Source organism: Gekko japonicus, unplaced genomic scaffold, assembly GCF_001447785.1.
Source record: "Gekko japonicus isolate JY-2015 unplaced genomic scaffold, Gekko_japonicus_V1.1 scaffold44, whole genome shotgun sequence".
NCBI classification, from domain to species: Eukaryota; Metazoa; Chordata; class Lepidosauria; order Squamata; family Gekkonidae; genus Gekko; species Gekko japonicus.
The window spans coordinates 89883-112293 of record NW_015174845.1 but is presented as its reverse complement, the minus strand read 5'-3'; the positions used below and the strand labels follow the sequence as shown (position 1 = coordinate 112293).

The window sequence follows — 22411 nt, the reverse complement described above, 5'->3', positions numbered from 1 at the left end:
GCCTGGCAGAATATTTTGGTTTTACAGGCCCTGCGGAGCTGAATCAGATCTCAGATCTTGTCTGCAAGGGCGTTCCACGAGGCCGGGGCCAGAGCTGAGAACACTCTGGCCCAGGTTGAGGCAAGATTAATGTTTTGGGGGCTGGGGACCACCAGACGGGTTGTTGTTTGTGGAGCGCAGTGCCAGTAGAGAGCCCGTTTGGTGTAGTGGTTAAGTGCGCGGACTCTAATCTTGGAGAACCGGGTTTGATTCCCCACTCCTCCACTTGCACCTGGCTCGATGACCTTGGGCAAGCCATAGCTCTGACAAGAGCTGTTCTTGAAAAAGAGCAATTTCTGTCAAGAGCTCTCTCAGCCCCACCTACCTCACAGGGTGTCTCTTGTGGGGAGGGGAAGGGAAAGGAGTTTGTAAGCCGCTCTGAGACACCTTTGGGTAGTGAAAGGCGGGGTATAAATCCAATCTCTTCTTCTTCTTCTTCGTCTTCTCCTCTGGGGGACGTACCAGGAGAGCTGGTCCCATAGATATATTGGTGCCAGACCTTGTACGGCTTTGAAAACTCCTCATTGTCAATGCCTTATTTTTAACAGAATTTCTTTTAAGCTTAAACACTAATAATTTAATAGCAACAGAAATGTTGATGAATGATTTAGTGACCAATAACCAATAAGAACTTTATGGGCTCAGCCTTCCACTGTGGAGACTGCTGTAAACATATACAGAATGTCACGATCTGGATTCATAAATGTCTATGTTTCCACACACTTGTGTGTGCAACAGGGTTTACTGAATTTGTTTTGGTACTATGGTCCCAATATGGCAGACAGAGCTGTGTTTCAACAACACAAGATTCTGCCGAATTGTTGTGGGTCTTTTCAAGCCTTTGTTAGCCCCTTCCTGTGTAGCCATTATTTGAGTCCAGTAGCATCTTAGAGAAGAGACCAACAAGATTTTTGGGGTACACGCTTTCTTATTTATAATAATTTTAGATAGTGAAATAATAATATAGAGAGGATACAAAAGGTAAAAAGGGATTATAGAACAAGGTATATATATCAAAAGATTTTTTCCTATAGTATACAATGCTCCTTACTTCAAATTTTTAAAATTTCAAACATCGTAACTGATCTGTTTTGCAAACATAATATTAATTTCACCATTACTACATATTCTATTTTACATATTTCATCATTTATTTTAAAAGTATAACTTTTAATATACTGAATTATAAAAAGAAGTCTATTATACATACAGTAAAAGATAAAATATATTTTTGTTCAGAATCAGCTTCCTTATGCATTTATATTCAAAACTTATTATCATTTTGCTTCTACATTGTGATACAATTATATACATTTTTACCTGTTCCTCATTCTAAATTTGCCTCCTGTTTGCATAATGATCACTCCATCTCTCTTCAAATTTCGAAATTGATCTGCTTCTCAGAGATAATGAGCTTTCAAGAGTCAGAGCGAGAGCGCCCTTTGTCAGATACATGACGAAGGGGGCTTTCGACTCTCCAAGGCTCACACCTTGAAAACCTTGTTGGTCTCTAGAGTAATACTGGACTCAAATCTAGTGGTTCTATTGACAGACCGACAAGGTTACCCTCCAAAACAGTTTAGTCCTCTTAGTGTTTTAATTCATACATCAGACAATATAAATCCTTGCCCAAACTTCACTCTATGAGTCCTGATTCTTCTATTAAATTAATTGTAGCCTTTCCCAGTAGCAAACCCAAACTGAAGCCCTCCATCAATATGTTGCTTGGTCTTCAAAAGCCAGAGAGTTGCATAGGTTCAGTCTGCACACCACAGCATCCAGTGGCTTCAGTGTTCCCACATCCAAAATCTTAAAGCTCTGTGGTGGGACCAGCTGGAATTCAAACCTCTGCAGAAATTTGGCCATTATCACTTTAGCCTCCATCTGTAATAATAATAATAACAATAATAATATGGTGAGAGCTTAACCAAAGTAGTTTTCATACAGAAGCACGGAGACATTTCTATTTATTCATAATATGGGCAAAATGTAGGTTTATTTATTTTTTTCCACCACTGTATCTCCTTTTACTGAAGGCGGGAGGGAGTGGTGGACCGTTCTGGCAAGAACAGCAGAAAGAGAGATGAAGCAGCTGTCTTTCAAAATGCCTTGGCCTTTTAAAAGGTCAGGGATGGCAGCAAAGCAGACAAGAGGAAGGATGACCTATCTAGCCTTGCTAGCTCTACTGCCCCCTCTGAAGCACGAGCACGCTCTGTACAAGCGAACATCGCACAGTCCTCCCCTTCCAGCAATGGTGACCATCTTACCTGTGCAAATGTCTGCCCAATGCAGGAACGAGGCCCCAAGGAAAATGGGAAATAGGAATAGTAGGGCCTGAAAAATAAAAGGCAAAAGATTTATACGATCTGAAGAGAAACCAGAGAGCACTATGAGGTCAATAACTAGGTTAAATAACAATAGAAATGGATTTCCCGTAATTTGTATCTATGTATGTTTGCCTTGTATGTCTTATATATGACATTAAAAATACTTAAGAAAAATAAATTCAACACAGACATCAGTCATTTCAATGGTCTTACTAATTTAAACAAGCTTTGCTTTTTTCACATTTCAGACAGGTCACTCACTTGGGCTGTTCTTTACCGAATCGGTCAGGATCGAAGATCAGTGGATCCTTGAAAAACCTTTCCATGCGTCCCATAACATACGTGTTGAACTGCCAAGAGAAGAGAGCTGTTTGCATTCGTAAGTGTGCAGTAAGACACAGCAACAACCAGCACCCACAGGAACAGGTAAACAGGTAAATAATATTTACATTGCAACTTAGAAGGGTGTAATTCTGTTTAGGATTGTACTGTCAATTGCATTGTTGTGAATGAAAATTTGATCTCTCCACAGTCTCGCTGAACAAATCCTGTCCAGACATTTAATTGGTGGAAGCACTTCTGGAAGTTATGATCACAAGGTCCAAGTGAAAACTGCTTTGATTTGAAGAGCGGCAACTTTGTAAGTCAAGGGCCCAAGCAGCACAGAGCTGGTCTATGGCTGAACACAGAATTGCAGCTTCTGTTCAGTGACGGAATAAGTATGATGTGGTGAGAGGTGTGCTGTGGTGGTGGAAACTGCAGTCAAATCACAGCTGACTAATGGCAACCCCTGTAGGATTTCAAGGTAAGAGATGTTCAGAGGTGGTATGCCTTTGTTTGCCTCTGCAACATGACCCTGGTATTCCTTGGAGGTCTCCTATCCAAATACTAGCCAGGGCCAGCCCTGCTTAGCTTCCCATATCTGACAAGATCAGAGCCAGTTTGGTGTAGTGGTTAAGTGCGCAGACTCTAATCTGGGAGAACTAGGTTTGATTCCCCACTCCTCCACATGCAGCTGCTGGTGTGACCTTGGCCAAACCACAGTTCTCTCAGAGCTGTTGTGGAAAGCGCAGTTCTCAAAAGGACTCTCTCAGTCCCACCTACCTCACAGGGTGTCTGTTGTGGGGAGGGGAAGAGAAAGGGACTGTAAGCCACTCTGAGACTCCAAGTGAAAGGTGGGGTATAAATCCAGTCTCTTCTTCTTCTCCCCTTGGCTATCTAGGTCAGGGCTGAGATGCATACTACAAAGAATCAAAAAGTAGCCGCCCCCCCCCACCCCCGAGTTAAGTACATTGGCTATGATTTGGGAAATACCTAGAGATTTGGGGGGGAGAGCCTGAGGAGGGTGCGGTTTGGGGAGGGGCCTCAACAGGGTAAATGCCATCGATCTGACCATTCCAAAGTGACCTTTTCCAGGTGAATTGATCTCTGTTGCCTGGAGATCAGTTGTAATCCCAAGATGTTTCCGGCCACTGCCTAGAGGTTGGCACCCTTACACATTGGGCCTGGGCTTTTGCCATTCCTAAAAGTGCATCTGAAAAGTCAGGCCCAAACAGTTTTTCCAGTAAGAGGCTGTAGTGCAAACGTGCAAGCATCTCCAGGTGGCTTGGAAACGGTGCTGTCAGGTGGCCCCTGTTCTGGCCCTTGGAAAGTAATCATTAATTGCCCTGGGTTCATTCAGCTTACATTCGTGAGTCAGGCTATGTTTGGTCGATCATTAAGCCTTGCAAGCTTGATTCAGCTGGCTAAGCTCCTATAAAAGTGGGTGGAGGAAGGCCCAGAGAGCTTCACTGTACGCTAGGACACTGAGGTTATAGTGGGACAAGGCCCTGGTTATGGCTATTCAGAGTGCGCAGCAACAGAAGGGATGTAAGATGATGCCTGTGCAGTTGGATTGTCTTTGGTTGCTTTTAATTAAAAAAAACCTCTTGCATTTGACAATATCTTGCCTCTGAGAGCTTACTGACCTTCCAGATTCATAAAACACCCCCTGCCTCTGGCAGGACAGAGGCATGGACCCCCAAGCTGCTGTACCCTTGCCTCCTCCACTAACACTAGTGAAGGAGAATATAATAGTAATTGCAGAGGCTCTAGAAGTTTAAACAAATAATAAGTGCATGATGGTGGGCTCATAATCTTGGCAATGGAAAAAAGACAGAAAATTCTGCACCAAGATTGCTTTATGTTCCGCAACCAAGACGGAATTCTACAACCAGCATAAATTCAAAATTAAGTAAACATTCAAGTTCTCTCTTAGTTTTGTGTCATTTATTCTGCCAGTCACATGGACTTTTGGCATTTAAAAAAAAAATCAATAAAGCATTAATTTGGAGAAGGCTTCATGACTGCTGCAAGGGAAGGCTTGCCAATTTCCAGGTGGGGCCTGCAGTCTTCCTGGAATTACGGCTGATCTCCAGACCCTGGAGGAAACTACTGACCTCCCTCCCCTCCCTAGGCTCCACTTCCAAATCTCCAAGCTGGGGTTGGCAACCCTACACAAGGGCCATCCCATTTGTACCATCAGCTGGAGCGACAGGGAAGGAGATGGGCCATTTTGTCAGTATTCTGTACAGCTGTCTTCTCCTAGAAATGGGAAGAGCCCTTTGCTCCTAAGTAAGATTCTCCAAGGAAGCTTATCAGCAATGTTCCCTCTGAGCTGTCGACTGCTGTGAGCAAAAGTTCTACTTTGTGAGCCCCAAAATCTACCGGCATAAAAATTGTGAGCGAGCCTAAAAAATTTTTTTTAAATTTAAAATTTCAGTTTGGAAATGGAAAGAAAGAAAGGAATAGAAAGGGAGAGAAAGAAATGGATTGAAAGGGAAAGAAAGAAAGGGGGAAATCGATAGAAAGAAAGGGAGAGAAATAAATAGAAAGAAAGAAATAGAAAGAAGGAGGGAAGGAAAGAAAGAAATGGGAAAAAGGGAGGGAGGGAAACAAACAGAAATGGAAAGAAAGGGGAGAAAGGGAAAAAAGGAAAGAAAGAAATAGGAAAGGGAAAGAAATGAAAAGAAAGAAATAGAAATAGAAAGGGAAAAAAAGCCATGAAATTGTAGAAAGCAGGCTTGGAGAAGGCAAGCATTTAAAGGACATTCCTTTAAGTGCCTGCCTTCTCCAAACTTACCCCTCGCCCCCTGCACTGAGATGAAAATCTGGGCACTGGGGGTCAGAAATCGGTGCACTAGCGCAGGCTAGCATGCCTTGGGGGGGGGGACCCTGACCACAAGTAACATATTCAGATCCACAGTAGTCCCACAACTCTGATTACGTATACCTGCCAGCTACCTAGGCTTATAGATAATCATAGACAGCAGCCCTTTCAGCAGACTCACCATCAGGGTTGTGTTTGCTGGAATTTTGACCCCTTCAATTACTTTTTCAGTTCCTGTCCAGCGTACAGTGGATGGAGCCGGTGGGTACAATCGTAGGGATTCTTTGAGAACCTTAGATAGTGAAGATCATTTTAACTTAGTTTAAGCAGAGAGGCAGTGCTGTGCTTTAATATCTCACATATGCGATGGAGAACACAGTCCTGAGATGATCAAACAAATGAAGCACAGACTGATAGAACAAAGCGCTTGAGCGTATCAAAGTATATTATAACATACAACAATATTAAAGCAGATACTAATGCACAAAAGAATGGTAAGTTTCAGGTGAAGGTGAACTTCTATCAAAATGCAAGTGAATCCTGACGAAAACCTCCGGAATGACTCTTCATTTCGTCACGAAACGAAGAGTCATTCCGGAGGTTTTCGTCAGGATTCACTTGCATTTTGATAGAAGTTCACCTTCACCTGAAACTTACCATTCTTTTGTGCATTAGTATCTGCTTTAATATTGTTGTATGTTATAATATACTTTGATACACTCAAGCGCTTTGTTCTATCAGTCTGTGCTTTGTTTGTGCTTTAATATCTAGCATAAGAGATGGACCTGCATCCAGAATGTCATGGTTAAAACTTTAGGCCAGTTTTATAGACCAGTTTTTAGTAAACACCAAAGCCTTAATTTCCCAGCAGTGACTTTTCACATCTGGTTGCTGCCAGCTGTGCCTCATCTGCATTTTTATTTTGGCATGATGGTTTCAAAATATCTGATTCAGCCTGTGATTTCCCTATACATAACAATGCAGAAGGAGTACCAAATGCCCTGGTTCTTTCAAAACTGTAAAACAGAAGTCGGAAGGAAGTTCATGGGATTCATGGGGTTGTTCAGGCCTGGAGGGAGAAGGGATAGAAGGGAGATTGAGGGGCAAAACTGAGCTTTATAAAATTATGCATGTGGTGGGAAAAGGGGATAGAGAGAATTTCTTTTCCTCCCTCTCCCATAATACTAGAACTTGTGGGCACCCAGCAGAGTTGATGGGCAATAGATTTAGGACAAACAAAAGAAAATACTTCTTTACTCAACAAGCAATTAAATTGTGTCATTTGCTGCCAGTGGGAATAGTGATGTTCATGAGCATAAAGGACTTTAAAAACGGGTTTAGAAAGACTGAGGACAGGCTGATCAATGGCTAGTACTCAGGGTGACCAAAAGGAACCTCCATATTAAAAGGAGTCAAGATCAAGGGGAAGCACTTAGCCTCTGTCCTGTTGACTGGCCACCCAAGGCAAGTGGTTGGTCACTGGGTGAAATGAAAAGCTGGGCTAGATAGGCCACTGGTCTGATTCAGCAGGCTCTACTTATGTTCTTATGACCAGCTGTGATATACTAAGGTCATAGACTGGCAGAACAAGCAGAATTAGACCAATGTCACACTCAACAAATGTTTAAGTCCAGCATTTTGAGCAACACAAAAATCACTGTTCACTCAACCACCAGAAGTCCTTAGGAGGACTGCCACATGGGGATCCTAGAACTTCTCCCTCACAGTTCTGTATACAGCTGAAGAGCTCTGAGAGACCCTTTCTTTAAGAACTATGATAAGCATCATGCTTCAGTTCTCATCTGGAAACCTGTTTTGTTATCCTTTCAAGTGGTGCTAGCAAAGTGGATTCAGAGCAGCTCCGAAGCACCTGTGACCTCATTTGTCAGCTGTGTACCTGTGATAAATATTGGAGGTTGCCAAGATCTTCATAGTTAATGTCCCTCTTTGCACCAATGACCTCATCTACTTCAGCCTGAAGTCTAAGAAGAAGAGACAGGAGGGTAGTTCATTACATATGTACGTGTTGTCAAGTCACAGCTGACTTATGGTAAACCCAGCAAGGGGCTTTCAAGGCAAGTGAAAAGCAGAGATGAGCTTGCATTGCCTTCCTCTGCAGAGCCTTCCTTAGTGGTCTTCTGCCACTGCCATTTACTAAAGTCCTAGAGCTGGGAGCTGCCACCATGCCACACTACAGACCCAAGATGCTGACAGGTGCAGTTACAAGCAGCTGGCAGCACCTGTGTTGACTGCCCTGGTGACTGGACAGTGGCCTGTTGTGGCCACGGGGGGGGGGGATGTTCAAGGTTCAAGAGGAAGCCTTTGTAAGGTCTTTGGGTCTCATATGAAGGGAGGGGGGGTTGGGCTAGGGAAGCCCATCCTGGATAATTTAAGCCCCAGGCCAAGGAGGAGGTGGCTGAGGGTGCTTGTTGGTCATAGCGTGTGGGGTGGGGGGGGGGGGGGGGGGATGTTCAAGGTTCAAGAGGAAGCCTTTGTAAGGTCTTTGGGTCTCATATGAAGGGAGGGGGGGTTGGGCTAGGGAAGCCCATCCTGGATAATTTAAGCCCCAGGCCAAGGAGGAGGTGGCTGAGGGTGCTTGTTGGTCATATAATCAGAGGAGCAATCCTGGAGGGCAGGAGGAGGACCTGAGTGACTCAAGCGCCCCTCCCCTCCCAACCTGAGACCTAAGATGGAGGCGCTTGAGCCAAACATTTCTTTTGCTCCCAATTTGTTGCCAGTGGCTACAGGCTCCAACTCAACTATGCAACTGTATCTTCCTCACATTCCAAATAACTGTATCCATTATCTTCTGGATTCAAACACTACATTTGTTGACATAAACAAGTACCCAAAGATGGTCAGGACTGTTTATGCGTACAAAGTGTTGCGTGAACTGGAGCCACAAACTTTGCAAAGACTGAAACATTTGGCAAACTACGATAACTAAAACGTTAGAAAAAGAATGAAACACATCTGAGTCAGTGGGCAGCCCATGTTAACCTACTTTGCCACTATTTCAGGTTGCCGTCCCAGCTCCATGATGGTGAAAGACAACAGATTGGCAGTGGTTTCGTGACCTGCAGGATGGAGAATCTAGTTAGGGATGGGGGAGATGGTAACAAAACAAGAAATTGGACTTACCCATGTCTTCCAGGCAAGAAGTCTAGCTTAAAACGCTTCTACTGTAGTGGCAGAAATCCCCCCCCTTCCCACCCTGATTCCATAGTCCAAGAGGCCTCGCAGCGTATGGATTGCAACTTTATTTATTTATTATTTACATTTCTATCCCGCCCTCCCCGAAGGCTCAGGGTGGCTAACAAGGCATATCGCCAAATAAAACAATAAAATAATACAAAATATTAAAAGTAATAAACAGTTATGGTGCTCTCTTTGTCCACCTGATAAAAATGTGACCTCCATTACTGACAGGCTAATATTGGAAAATAACAGTATGACCAGGGGCCCAGAGGACTTGCTTCCCTCATTTTTCCACAGGGTGGGGCATGCCCCTACCAACCCCCCAGTTGAAGACCTAAGAAATGATCCCTTTAGGCAACACCTTGCTTGGGATTGGCTCAGACTGCCAAGGTCCCTGGCTTTTCACAGCCTGAGTATGCGGCCTCCCATGACAGCATCCAGGGAGACTGCTGTACCCCAGAGGTACCCTTTAAGAGCTTGACAGCACCTGTGTGGGTGAGAGCTACATTGCCCTTGTCACAAACACTTGCATGATTTGGTAATTCGTGAATGCATATGTTTGGCACATGCACACTACATCTTTACATGGGAATCTGTGGTCTGATTCTATATCTTCATGGGTTCAAATAGAAATCTGGACAAAGTAACCAAAAAAAAATCCCCAATGACTTGGGGCAACTTTGGGAGTGGCTTAACTGAATACAGTGCAAGGTTGATAAGAATAAAAAAGGACACTCACAAGAAAATATAATCACAACACATCCAATGAAGCTGATGTGCAGTAGATTCAGGATGGACAAAAAGAAATACTTCTTTACACCGAGAGTGATTAAAATGTGAAATTCTCTGCCAGAGAATGGAGTGATGACCATAGGCATAGACAGCTTTAAAAGGGGATTAGACAGATTCATGGAGGATAGGTCTATCAGTGGCTACTAGCCATGGTGTCTGAGGAGAACCTCCATGTTTAAAGCCAGTCAGCCTCTGAATCCCAGAGCCAGGAGGCAACACCAGGGGAAGTCCTTGGCCTCCATGCCCTGTTGCTGGCCCTCCAGAGGAACTGGTTGACCACTGTATGAGACAGGATGCTGGACTAGATGGACCACTGGGCTGATCCAGCAGGGCTCTTGTTATGTTCTTAATACTACCCTATAGTTTGTGTCATATCGCCTTGAAGAGGAGCAAGGGTGTAGACTTTCCAATTTCCCAGGGGGGGGGGCTGGGCCAGAGGCATTGCTTTGCTAGGAGCAAGGGTGGCTCTCGGGGGAGGCTGAGCACCTTCCTGAAAATTTCGGCGGCTGCCCCCACGAAGATTACGCCTATGAAGAGGAGCCAGTTTCTCCTTGAATAGGGTTTTTTTCTCCAACTGCCACCAGTGTTCTGTGGCAACAGAATGTTCACTGACACAGCACCTATTCATGACAAGCTGAGAACAGGGACACTGCACAAGGCTTTCATTAGTGAACTGGAGAAACACAGTGTGTGCATTAATGAGCATGCACATATGATGGCTACATATAGGCCCAATGCTGATATAATGCTGGTTTGCAAAACCAAGAGATAGCCAGCCTGATGAAAGCATGGCTTTCTCCTACTCCCCTCCCTTCCCAACCTTAGTCTTCCATCATACAAGGGCTGCAGCCATCATTGGTGCAAACCACAGTCCTTCATAATAATGGTTATGCCAATTCACTGCAAATGACAGTTTCAGTTACGAGGGAACCATGATTTGGATAGCAGAGACAGAGAATGTGAGGCTGGCTTCCAAACTGGAAATGATTTGCTGGCAGTCACATCTGCACTGAAACATGCACACATGGGTCAACGACCTCTTGCACAACTGAAAAATGTCTCGAAGAACTGAAAGTGTACTCAGCATTTAAAGCACTGAGTGTAGTTTGTCAAGGTCAGATCAGCCAGTGCAAATACCACAGTCTGAATGCCCATGAAGATCAGAATAGACATTTGCATTCCCACGGGCTGGACCCTCGGAAGCCTGCTTCTAACATGCGAAGATCACCTTTGGTAGATCAGCGTCTTTATGTGTTAAAAGGAGAACAGATCTACAAACCTGCAAAGAAGAAGGTGACAAAGTTGTCCAGCATGCTTTCATCATCGCAATCCCCCTCCTGTGCTGTCCAGGCAGGAAACAAAGGGCAAAGGTTGACATTCTGCTTCAAACGTACAAGAGGGCAAAAATACAATATGGCCCTGGAGACCAGACATCACTAGACAAGTAAACACCTACAGAACAGAAAGAACTAAAGATATTCCAAACGCGGACAGAAAACAATCTCACTTATTAAGGTTCCAAGATGCTTCTGGGCATCTTTACTTGGAAGTATGAAACATTAAGATCAAAAGATCAAGGTGGGTAGCCCTGTTTGTCTGTAGCAGGAGAAAAGAGCAAAAGCCCAGTAGCACTTTAAAGATTAACAACATTTCTGGAAGTCACTGCTCACTTTAGACATCTCACGAAAGAAGAAGAAGGAGAAAGGAAGAAGGGAGAAGGAGAAGAGGAAAAGGAGGAGGAGGAGATTGGATTTATACCCCGCCATTCACTTGGAGTCTCAGAGGGGCTTACAAACTCCTTTCCCTTCCCCTCCCCACAACAGACACCCTGTGAGGTGGGTGGGGCTGAGAGAACTCTGACACAAACTGCTCTTTCAGGAACAGCTGTGCCAGAGCTTGTGACTGACCCAAGGTCACATCAGCAGGTGCAAGTGGAGGAGTGGGGAATCAAACCCAGTTCTCCCAGATTAGAGTCCTCACACCTAACCACTACACCAAACTGGCTCACAAATGTTAGTCTTGAAGGTGCTACTGGACTGTTTCATTAAGATCAATAATACATAAGTACTTTTAGATTTATGCTAATGATGTTATTTATTATTTCTATTTTATCTTCTTTGTGATTGACTGTAATGGCTATATGCACTTAACACCAGGGGTCATTTCGTAGAAAAAGAGCTAGGGGAACTCATTAGCATAACTCATTAGCATATGCCACACCCCCTGACATCAGGGGCCCGGCGGTGGACCTGCAAGGCCGGCGGGAGTGCGAGGAAACCCCCGCCAAGGCCCTCCCTGGCTCCAGGCAGGCAGTGGTGGGGAGATGCGGGGAGGAAGCAACTTACCCTCCCTCTTCTCCTGCCTCCTCCTGGCTGAATGAGGGCCGGAAGTGGGGCGGCTGGAAGCAGGGGGCGGGGCTTCATCGTGTGCCCCGCCCCCCGCACCTCACCCGGGGGAACTGCGTTCCCCCGCGATCCCCCCCGAAATGACCTCTGCTTAACACTATTGTATTGTATTAAGATCAGTGGAGCTTAGTCCCTTGTAAGTGTGCCTAGACCTATAGCCTTTAAGAAGGCCCAAAATCTGCTGCTTCAGGTGGCCACATGACACTGCCTAATGGCACCGTAAATCTTGCTCATCTATGGACCTCTGAGAATCTTCTTCAGCCCCATTTTGGATTCTGGAATTTCACAAAGTGCAGTCCGCAACACTGTCTGACTTATTTCCCTCACCCTAATTTTTCGGGGTGGGGGGGAAGTCCAGTGGAACACTGACTCAGACAGAACATCTAAAACAGCTCTGATGTCTTTCTCCAAACTTTTTTTCTATGCCTCCAAGTAAGAACAGCCCATGGCTTCCTTAAGTATTGTGTCTGATTGGAAACCTACTCCGTAGAGTCAAGATTATCCTAATTTACCATCCCCTCATTTGTGCAGAGAGGAAAGCAACCTCAGCAAGAGCCAGTTTGGTGGAGTGGTTAAGTGTGCGGACTCTAATCTGGAAGAACCGGGTTTGATTCCCCACTCCTCCACTTGCACCTGCTGATGTGACCTTGGGTCAGTCACAAGCTCTGGCACAGCTGTCCTTGAAAAAGAGCCATTTGTGTCAGAGTTCTCTCAGCCCCACCCACCTCACAAGGTGTCTGTTGTGGGGAGGGGAAGGGAAAGGAGTTTGTAAGCCGCTCTGAGACTCCAAGTGAAGGGCGGGGTATAAATCCAATCTCTCCTCTTCTTCTTCTTCAGCTGTTGCTAACCACCAGAATTTCCTCTAATTCCTCCCCACCTTCTCATGTTATCCTCTATAAAGTACTGGGTTCGCAGCATGGAGACTCAGACTACGACGTGCTCTCAGACACGTTTACTGTACTTCACACACTAGAATAGAAAACCGGCCCCGCAAGGGCCAACTATATACACTCCACCTGGCATACCCACAGTCCCATTGGAGGGTTTGAATTTCCCGCCAGAGTCCTATTGGTGGACTCGTGGTGGTCTAGAATCCTAGGTCCCTTTTGTATTTAGGGACCAAGCTTCTTACTAGAGCCACGGACCCCTGGTGGCGATCCGCATACATAACATCCTCAGAGAAGACACAGAACAACCATTGGTTCCTTTCCACAGGGGCTCCCCTACCTGCAGTCTTCAAGATCTGAGTGAGAATATCCATAGGGATCTCCTCTTCGTTCTCGATGGCCTTGAGCCTCTGCTCGATACACTCCTTCCCAGTGCGGCGTAACAGCCTCAAGCAGTCCTGAATCTCTTTCACTATTTTCCTGTTCCATGGCATGTACTAAATAGATAATGGGGTGTTATCATGAACACAGCAGCATAAAATGAAACATGGAACGACATGGTATACGCCATATGCTTCCCATCAAGGCAGGGATAGACAGAAAGTAAATTGTAACCAACTGGTCAGTTTCCAGTGGACCAGTTAAGCACTTGCTGGTTACTGGGAATTCTGCGAAGAAGACTTGGCCTGATCAGGCAAAGTATTTCTTTACGTTCTTAAGCAAGAGTACCTAAACAAGACCACTGCATATAGATTAGTTACACCTTAGCTTTCAGGAGATCTTCAGTATGCATTCTTGGTTTTCTAGAACCTGCGGATTCTAATAAAGTAATGCAAGAGTTTTCAACATATCCCATGCTAAGAACTACGATCTAGCCAATGATGGCATCAGCATAATAAAGCTACCATTCCCAGGCTGCCTGAATAGTTTGCCTGAAAGGTCATTAAGATATTTAACAGATTTGTCAGCTTGCGTTGTGTTGGGGATCGTCCAGCCTGAACCTCTAAGGGATTCATGTAAGCAGCATCTCTCTTGTTCTCGAACCCTTTTATTTTGCTGCCCCTTCGACTCGCACCACATATATTCACCCTCGGCCTTATTTAACTTTCAGATTCTAAGACTGGTAGAAGAGCCTGCACTTAAAATTAAAATGAACTCATGAAGCTGCCTTATTCAGAATCAGACCGTCAGTCTATCAAGGTCAGCACTGTCTACTCAAGACTGGTGGCAGCTTTCCAGAGTCTTAGGTCAAGGTCTGTCACATCGCCTACCCTCTCATTCTTTTAATTGGAGATGCCAGGGATTGAACCTGAGTCCTTCAGCATGCAAGGCAGATGTTGTACTACTGAGCTACAGGCCCTTCACCGAGAAATGTTACATCTGTCACCCTGAAACAAGGTGTGGGACCATTGCCAGACCCATCTGAAGAATCCAGAGGCTTGCCACTCCTGTTGAGAGTGATGTGCTATATATAACTCTTGGCCAACATTATTGTCCAGGCTTTCAGTCTGGAGATCAGCAGGCATACTGAAATGGGCAGTCCACAGGCTGTCCTTGAAAAAGAGCCATCTGAGGGCCAAAGCAGGGATGAATGGCTCTCCCCGGTGTTTTTAAAGAGAACTGCCGGCTATATAGCACTTCATTTGGAGTCAGAGCCACAAAAACCTTTAACTTTTTACCACTTCTAATGGACACTTCCTTCATTTGCATGTCTTCTATTTCATGGCATGTAAGACTGGAGGAAGGGAGTCATACGGCAAACACAATTCATAAAAATAAAGATTGTACTGACCTGAAAAGCAGGGATGCGCATCTTGGCAATGCCTTCAAAGACCATTGTCACTGCACGTGGGAAAGGGGTTTGGTCATCGTGCAGGGTGTTCAGTTCTAAGCCAAAAGCCACCTGATAATATTGAGGAACGTTAGAAGATCGGACAAAGATCTGAATTCCTGGGGGTGAAGGCCAATATCTATATTCTGTTACTGGGCTTTGCTTTGTTTATACGTCTGTGCAAATTTTACACCAAGCAGAAAATATCATATCATACAGTTTCTTGTACAGGTCAGACAGGAGTTAGGCCTCATTATTAGGGTTTGTGCGCATTAAGTTGTGCCATCAAGTTGCTTCTGTCTTACGGCATCTCTATGAATTAATGTCCTCAAAAGCATCCTGTCATTAACAGCCATTCTCAGGTGTTGCAAACTGAGGGCTGCGGCTTCCTTTATACAGTCAATCCATCTCATGCCAGGTCTTCCTCTTTTCCTGCTGCCTTCAACTTTTCCTAGCTTTATGGTCTTTTCCAGCGATGAAAGCCACAATAAGCCAAGAAAGCATGAAAGCACAATAAGCTGGAAAAAGAACTTCACGTGGCTTCTAGTGATTAGGGTTTACAGCTTCTCTAGTTCCCCATCCTTTCAAAGTCACTCTCTCCTTACCATCCAATACTGTGGGGTTCCCAAGCTATTTGGTATGGTGACCCACAAGTCCCAATCTATTTGGCTTAGTAACTCACTTTAAAAAAAAAGAATGGAACGTGCACAAATCAATGAAAAGGTGCCACCGGACTCTAAATTTGCAAAAGCTGAGACCCACTTCCAAAGGCTTCGCAACTCATTTTTCAACCAGGACTCCCAGGTTGAGAAACGCTGATCTAATGCATAGCAGCTCATGGCACTAGGCAGGGGGCTCAAGTTCACAGAAAGGCCAGTATCCCTGGATAATTTTCTCACCGCTTCTCTCCTGTGCTCCAGGTGGCTGTTCCATCAGTCTCTCAGGAACACTTGGAGTTGCCTTATATTATATCAGACCACTGGTCTATCAGGGTCAGTACTATCTACTTGGACTGGCAGCAGCTCTACAGGTTCTCAGGCAGAGGTCTTTTGCATAACCTACTGCCTGATCTTTTTCACTGAGATGCCAGTGGGACAGACTGCATTTTTAAAAGCTTAGAAGTGTTGCATAAACAGATACAGGACTGTGAAGGGTTAATTCTTCACAGAAACAGAGAGCCTTGAGTGACAGGCTGCTTCAAGGAATCTGAGTGGTTATCATCAGCTAAGCAGAGAAAGACTTGAGAGCTGAATGCTGAGGAGTCAGCCTGAATTCAGCCCTGACTGAGAGCAGGTTAACACAGACGGAGTACTGGGGAGGTTGGCAAGGAAGAGAGGGTAGTTAGGCGAGGACTCCCATTTGGGCCAAGGAAAGGGGACAGATCTCCCAGTGAGAGAAGAATTTTCCTACCCAATCAAAACAGGGAGATAGCTCTGAAGAGTGGTGAGATCCCTGGTCTGGTATGGTTAGAAATTGCCTTTTGTATCTTGAAGAGTCAGGGGGGAAAACCTCAAGAAGAAGAGTACTGGTGTGTTTAGAGAAGGGGGTTAGGTACTGACTAGTCTTCTGGAAACCAAAAGAGTCAGGGGATACTCAAAGAAAGTGTACTGGAGTGTTTGGGAAAACACTGGAACAAAAGCCTCTCAACATAAAGATTTAAGTCACTGTGAATACCTTAAGAACCTCTTATTAGCCTGAAATGTAAGAACTAAAGTCTTGTGCATGTACTGGTTTTACCTCAGAGTTATTTATTCGAGTTACCACAGACTTTTTACCCCTAATTTCACCCGACCTTTCCCCTCTGTGCTGAATAAAATATTTTATTTTTGAACTTTAAAAAGCCTCTTGAGTGCCATTTCAGTAGTTTAAGTTAAAAAGGGAGACCTTGTCCCTTCCCTCGAGTTCCTGGTCTGAGCCAGCAGCAAAATATCATACTGTGACAGGGTGGGACAGCCTCAGTTATTCAGAAAAGAAGAAAATAGAATTCAAAAGGCAGCTCAGTCAGAAAGGGAAAGAAAAATAGAAGGAAAATCTTGCCTCTGAGAGAGGGAAGTGGGCAAGGGCATCATACCAGGGACCTTGGGGCCTTCTGCACGCAAAGCAGATGCTGTGTTGGGGAAACATGGCCCCAACCCATTTGTGCCAACAGTTTCACTAGTTATGAGCAAAACTTCATCCATTCATGGCCAGGGTCCGACATACCTGAGGGACCATCTTTCCCCATATATGCCCCAGAGAGCACTGCATTCAGGGACCGAGAACCAACTGGTCCTCCCGAGTATTAAGGAGGCCAGGTTGGCAACAACCAGGGCCAGGGCCTTTTCGGTGGAGGTGGAATGAGCTCCCAGAGGAGACCAGGACCCTGCGGGATCTTTTACAGTTCTGCAGGGCCTGCAAAATGGAGCTCTTCTGCCAGGCTTTTAGAGCCATCGCCACCACCACCACAACTATTGGGGTCACTATCAATAACAACTGACAACCATGGTGGAAGCCCTGAGCCATTGGTCCCTGTGACTAGTGCCTGTCCTAGCCCGCCCAACTGAAGCAGACCGATAGAATTAAAGCAAAACTGGAATGACTAGCACTTTAACACTATGTTTGATTTTAACATTGTTTTTATATTACTGTATTATTTTATATTACTGTATTATTATTTATCAAGAACTGTATTAGTGTAATGAATCGTGTTTTATGTATTACTAGGAATAAGGCCTGTTGTGGAAATAAATACAATGAGATCTAGAAAGAGGCTCTAGGTGGGTGCCCCGGCCTTGGGCACTCAGTGTCAATTTGCTGTGGTGACCTATGCAGGGTATAATGACACAGAGTCCACCATTTTCTCCAGGGGAACTGATCTCTGCCATCTGGAAAGCAGTTGTAATTCTGAGTGATCTCCAGCCCTCACCTGGAGATTGGCAACAATGGTTTTTACCTCAGAACACATTTTACCTCAGAACAGCAAACTGTTTAGAATGTTAGAGGCAAAGGCCAATCAAGTCACATATGCAAATGACCTCTGTGTTCCAAAGCAAAGGCCAATGAGGTCGCATATGCAAATAACCTCTGTGTTCTGACTGGCTATGGGGGGGAGAGGAACAGCAAACTGTTTAGAATGTTGGAGGCAAGACTCAAGCAACGCAGCCAGTGGATAGGGACAGATTCTGAATGACACACCAGGGCGCCAACCAATTCGGGAGCGTGTGGAATGTTCTGTAGAGTGCCACCACCAGGCAGCTTTTATATATAAGGAGAGATGAGGTTTTTATTCTGTTGTAAGCCGCCCTGAGCCAGCCTAGGCTGGAAGGGCGGGATAAAAATCAATAAAATAATAAATAAATAGTAACCTTTGCAATGATGTCAAGAGTCACCCGTCTCAGCAGGTCCATCATATTTACACCTGTCTCTCCATCAGCTTTCTCTTCCAACACCTTCATAAGGTCTTCTGCTTTGTCATTGAAGATTCCCATCAAGCCAATCAGATAACTGGACAATTTAAAAACATCACTGAGTGAAAAGCTTTGTAGTGAGGTAAGAAGTTATCCCATGTGAAAACACAAGGTTATAGAGTAGGTAATCACATGGGGAGGCACAATAATTTTAAGTAGGGAGATGCCACCCCCCAAGGTACAGATAGGACTTTTGTATCCTTTTTGTATCCTTTTTGTATGGGGGGTAAAGATTGTCAGCTCTGGGTTGGGAAATACCTGAGTGGAGCCTGGGGAGGGACCTCAGCAGGTTATAATGCCATACAGTCCACTCTCCAAAGCAGTCATTGTCTGCAGGGGAACTGATCTCTATATAGTCTGTAGATCAGTTGTAATTCCAGGAGATCTCCAGGCTACATGGAAGTTGGCAATCCCAGGTGTTTTCCCAGTAGCAGGACTTCCTGGCTTTTCTTTTCTTTTTTTAAACCCTACTCTAATCATAACAGTCTATGTCTTTTCTATGACTTCATCCTTGGTAGTTGATTGGTCAGCTTTGAAAACCTCCAAGGAAGAGGACTTATACCCCCTCTAGGCAGATTTCCCCTGAATTCATTATTAGGATGTCTTTTCCAACATCTCATGACACATTTGTTTGGCCACATTGCATATCCCTTTCACATATAAGCCCTTTTCAGTCACTGCGATCGCTTGGCTTGCGATTCTCTCATTATGCATGGTCGCCATTTTGTTTGAATAGGACAATGTGTATTTTTTTTTCCTAGCTTCATCCACAGGGTTCTCTGCTGAAGTCACCTGCTGCCGTCTCCCAAGCTATAGACCAGGACTGGAAACGGGACGATGTCATTTCTAGTAAATCACAATGAACTCAGTGGAATATATTTCTTTTATCTGGAAAATCTGTATGTCACCTCTCCAGACTTGCTCAAGGCAGCTCAACACAACAGTTTACTTGGTAGTAAGCACATTCAGAACAAGGATATACATTTACTAATCCAGGCTCTAAGAAAAACCGCCAAAGTCAAATATTTTTCCCTCACGTTCGGCTAAAAGCTGGATCTATAATTCTCCGTTGCTTGTGCCAGCGTTCATGGTTGGGATCTACTACCAAGCCATTTCCTAGAAACCTGCAAATATAAGGGGAAATGGTATTAATATCAAGATATCACATACCGGTCCTTTGATTTATGGTGATGAAGACTGGGCAAGGCCAACCCAAGGGTTTTGGGTACTCTAGGCAAACTATGACTTTGGTGCCGCTCAGTTCAACATACATATACAAACATAATAAAACATCAGTAGGGCTGCACTACCAGGGAGTAAATCAAACTGAACACAGTGCAACTTATTTCTGAGTAGACATGCACAGGAGGAATGCTGACTTGCCTCCCTCTTGGCCCTGCACCTTGGGGCTGCCCGTGGTCCTCTTTTTTAGTGTCCCGAAAAACCTCTTATGCCCTAAGGGATGGCCTAGTGGACAGGCCAGCCCTGAGATCTGGATATTGGCCACAAGCTCCCTCCTCCCAGCTTGCAAAGTAGATTGCCATGTGGCCTGGATTGAAAAAATATGGCTTTTACCTCTACACAGAATTGAAACTATGGTTTGAAGCAGGTTTCAGACCATCAACTGGAGACAAATGTAAGTTTTGACCATTTACAGTCTGCATCACAGGCTGTCTTGTGTACTTCCATGTTTGGAGATGTGATGGGTAATTACCAGAGACAGGGCCTTCTGTGTGGTGGCACCTCAGTTACGGAATGGTATATAGCAGTTTTCCTGAGAACAAGGTTTTTTAAAAACACACCAGAAGCACAATACAAACTCTTCTTCCTTTCCATTCCCAGGCATTCTTTTGACTGAGTTATATATGGTTTGGCTAAGAACCTCATGCCTCTTGCTTGGTTGTTTTCAAATTTTTTTTCCCTGTTGAGTAACAGTGGATTATTTGAGGACTGTGCCGCAATTAATATGGATTAGGTGAATGCAACAATTTTACTAAGGGTTTTTACTGGCTCATAAACAGCTAAGGAAGTATCAGGAATTTTTCTATTTGTCTTTTAAATTGTTATGTACTGGTTGAAGACTGTAATAATAAACTGACTGACTGACTGAATGCAACAATTCATTTATTTAGAAGTACAATACCAATGACTCTTGGACTAAGACTGTGATCCAATGCACATTTACCAAATAAAGTGTGTCTTACTGCTGAAAACACAAGAGGGGAGGGGTTGTGGCTCAGTGGCAGAGTGTCTACTTGGCATGCAGGAGGTCCCAGGTTCAATCACTGGCATCTCTAGCTTAGGATCATGTAGGATCATCCAGTATGTATGTTCCTCATTTCTCTTCTACATCTGGGTAACAAAACTGAACATGCATATTGGATGGGGGATACATTTCTGAGTAGCAAAGTGTGTGAACAAGATCTTGGGGTATGGGTGGACCGAAAGTTAAATATGAGCAGTCAATGTGATGCAGCGACAAAAACAGCTAATGTGATCTTGGGGTGTATGAACAGAGGCATAACATCCAAATTGCAAGAAGTCATAATCCTGCTGTACACTGCATTGGTCAGGTCGCACCTGGAGTATTGTGTGTAGTTCTGGAGGCCTCACTTCAAAAAGGATGTGGACACAATGGAGTGGGTGCAGAGGAGCGCGATGAGGATGATCAGGGGCCTGGAGACCAAGCCATATCTATGTTCAACTTACAACTTTTATATTTCTGTAATTTTAAAACAAATCTTACATGCAGTAAAATACAGACAATGAGCTTTGTGGATATGTATTTTCTCTATGCTAACTTCAATTCACTGTGAAATAGCACAAATTACAAATATTATTTTTAGGGTTGGGTTTTTTTTACTTTTTCCTGGAAACTGTCAATTTTGGTCAATTGTTAATTTCTTTTAATCCCACACATCATGCGTAATTTATCTTTAAATTAACCTACCTTACACCAAACATATTAAAAAGACTAGAATATGCATCTGGGTCTTTTGGGTACTGTGGTTGCATCAGATACTCCTAAAGATAAACCACAAGTCAGTTCACTTTCACATACAACAACAACAACAACGTATTATTACCCAGACACAGCTACACATTTGGTGAGGATATAATTTTCAGGGGTTGTAAGAAAATCTTTCCGTGTCAGAGTTCTGGACTTTGTTTCAGAGTCTGGCTATTGAACCATGAGGGTGGATACTATTGGGTATCTCAAGCAAAGGAAACCTTTACCTTTTTTTAATCTAGAAGAGTCAGGCTGACGGGGGTTACCAAAACAGAAGGCCTCCAAATATCTTTTTCACTTAAGCTTTTATTTTGAAAACTGTGGGACTGGTGATGGGGGAGAAAAATCCATGTGGAAAGATAGGTGATCAGAGGCTGATTCAGAGAAATCTCAGGTGTATTAAGCTGGAAACCAATTAAACTGTATGACATGATTTCAGTTTTGTTGTGCGCCGCCCTGAGCCCTATTGGGGAATAGGCAGTACAAAAGCTGAATAAAATAATAAATAAATAATCAGTCTGGCAATCAGACAGTAGCTTGGCCCATTGATCTTCTGTGAGGAACATACAACTGTGAGAAAAGAGGTTGGTGCTCCAATGGAAAATGAACGGGAGCAGATTTAAGGACCAGCTAGCAATTTCCTTCCATTCTAATCTTGGGTAGCTGATACCTACACCTCAGTGACACTTCCCAAATAAGCATGTAGAGAACCATACACATCAATAAACAATTCTTATGACTGGCTGTCGCGGCATATTCTACAGTGTAATCTTGAAAAGAACTGTGTGCATTAGAAGAAGAGAAGACGAAGAGAAGAAGAGATTGGATTTACACCCCGCCCTTCACTCGGAGTCTCAGAGCAGCTTACAAACTCCTTTCTCTTCCCCTCCCCACCACAGACACCCTGTGAGGCAGGTGGGGCTGAGAGAGCTCTGACAGAAACTGCTCTTTTTCAAGGACAGCTCTTATCAGAACTATGGCTTGCCCAAGGTCATCCAGCAGCTGCAAGTGGAGGAGTGGGGAATCAAACCGGGTTCTCCCAGATTAGAGTCCGTGCACTTAACCACTACACCAAAGTGACATTATGTGCTATCAAGTGGCTTCTGACTTATCGCGACCTCCAAAACATCGAGTTACATCCTTCTAAATCGACTAAAATCAGCGTGCTTGATGGTGTTAGGACTGCTATTAAAAAGAGACGATAATCCTGTGAACTGCTCCTTTATCTTAAAGATGTAAGCGTCTACTCTGAAAATAATAATTTTCGCGGATTCATCTACTGCAATTCTTTAGTCCAGTAATCAACTGGAAAAAGTTATATTAATATT

At 44.3% G+C, this 22411-nt stretch overlaps 1 protein-coding gene across 1 annotated transcript in view; it reads right to left on the bottom strand.

The window, feature by feature from the left end:
* Positions 1-1364: 1364 nt before the first annotated feature.
* LOC107121531 (cholesterol 24-hydroxylase-like) overlaps positions 1365-22411 on the bottom strand; it is a 27875-nt gene continuing 6828 nt past the window's right edge. Inside the window, exons 4-15 of the mRNA XM_015424443.1 lie at positions 21024-21097; positions 19111-19197; positions 17972-18110; positions 14589-14699; positions 13137-13293; positions 10784-10846; positions 8519-8591; positions 7412-7496; positions 5696-5806; positions 2628-2716; positions 2307-2373; positions 1365-1923 (exon numbers count right to left, since the gene is read on the bottom strand). Coding sequence (XP_015279929.1) covers positions 1753-1923; positions 2307-2373; positions 2628-2716; positions 5696-5806; positions 7412-7496; positions 8519-8591; positions 10784-10846; positions 13137-13293; positions 14589-14699; positions 17972-18110; positions 19111-19197; positions 21024-21097 — 1227 coding nt within the window. The 3' untranslated portion in view covers positions 1365-1752. The remainder of the gene's footprint in view (positions 1924-2306; positions 2374-2627; positions 2717-5695; positions 5807-7411; positions 7497-8518; positions 8592-10783; positions 10847-13136; positions 13294-14588; positions 14700-17971; positions 18111-19110; positions 19198-21023; positions 21098-22411) is intronic.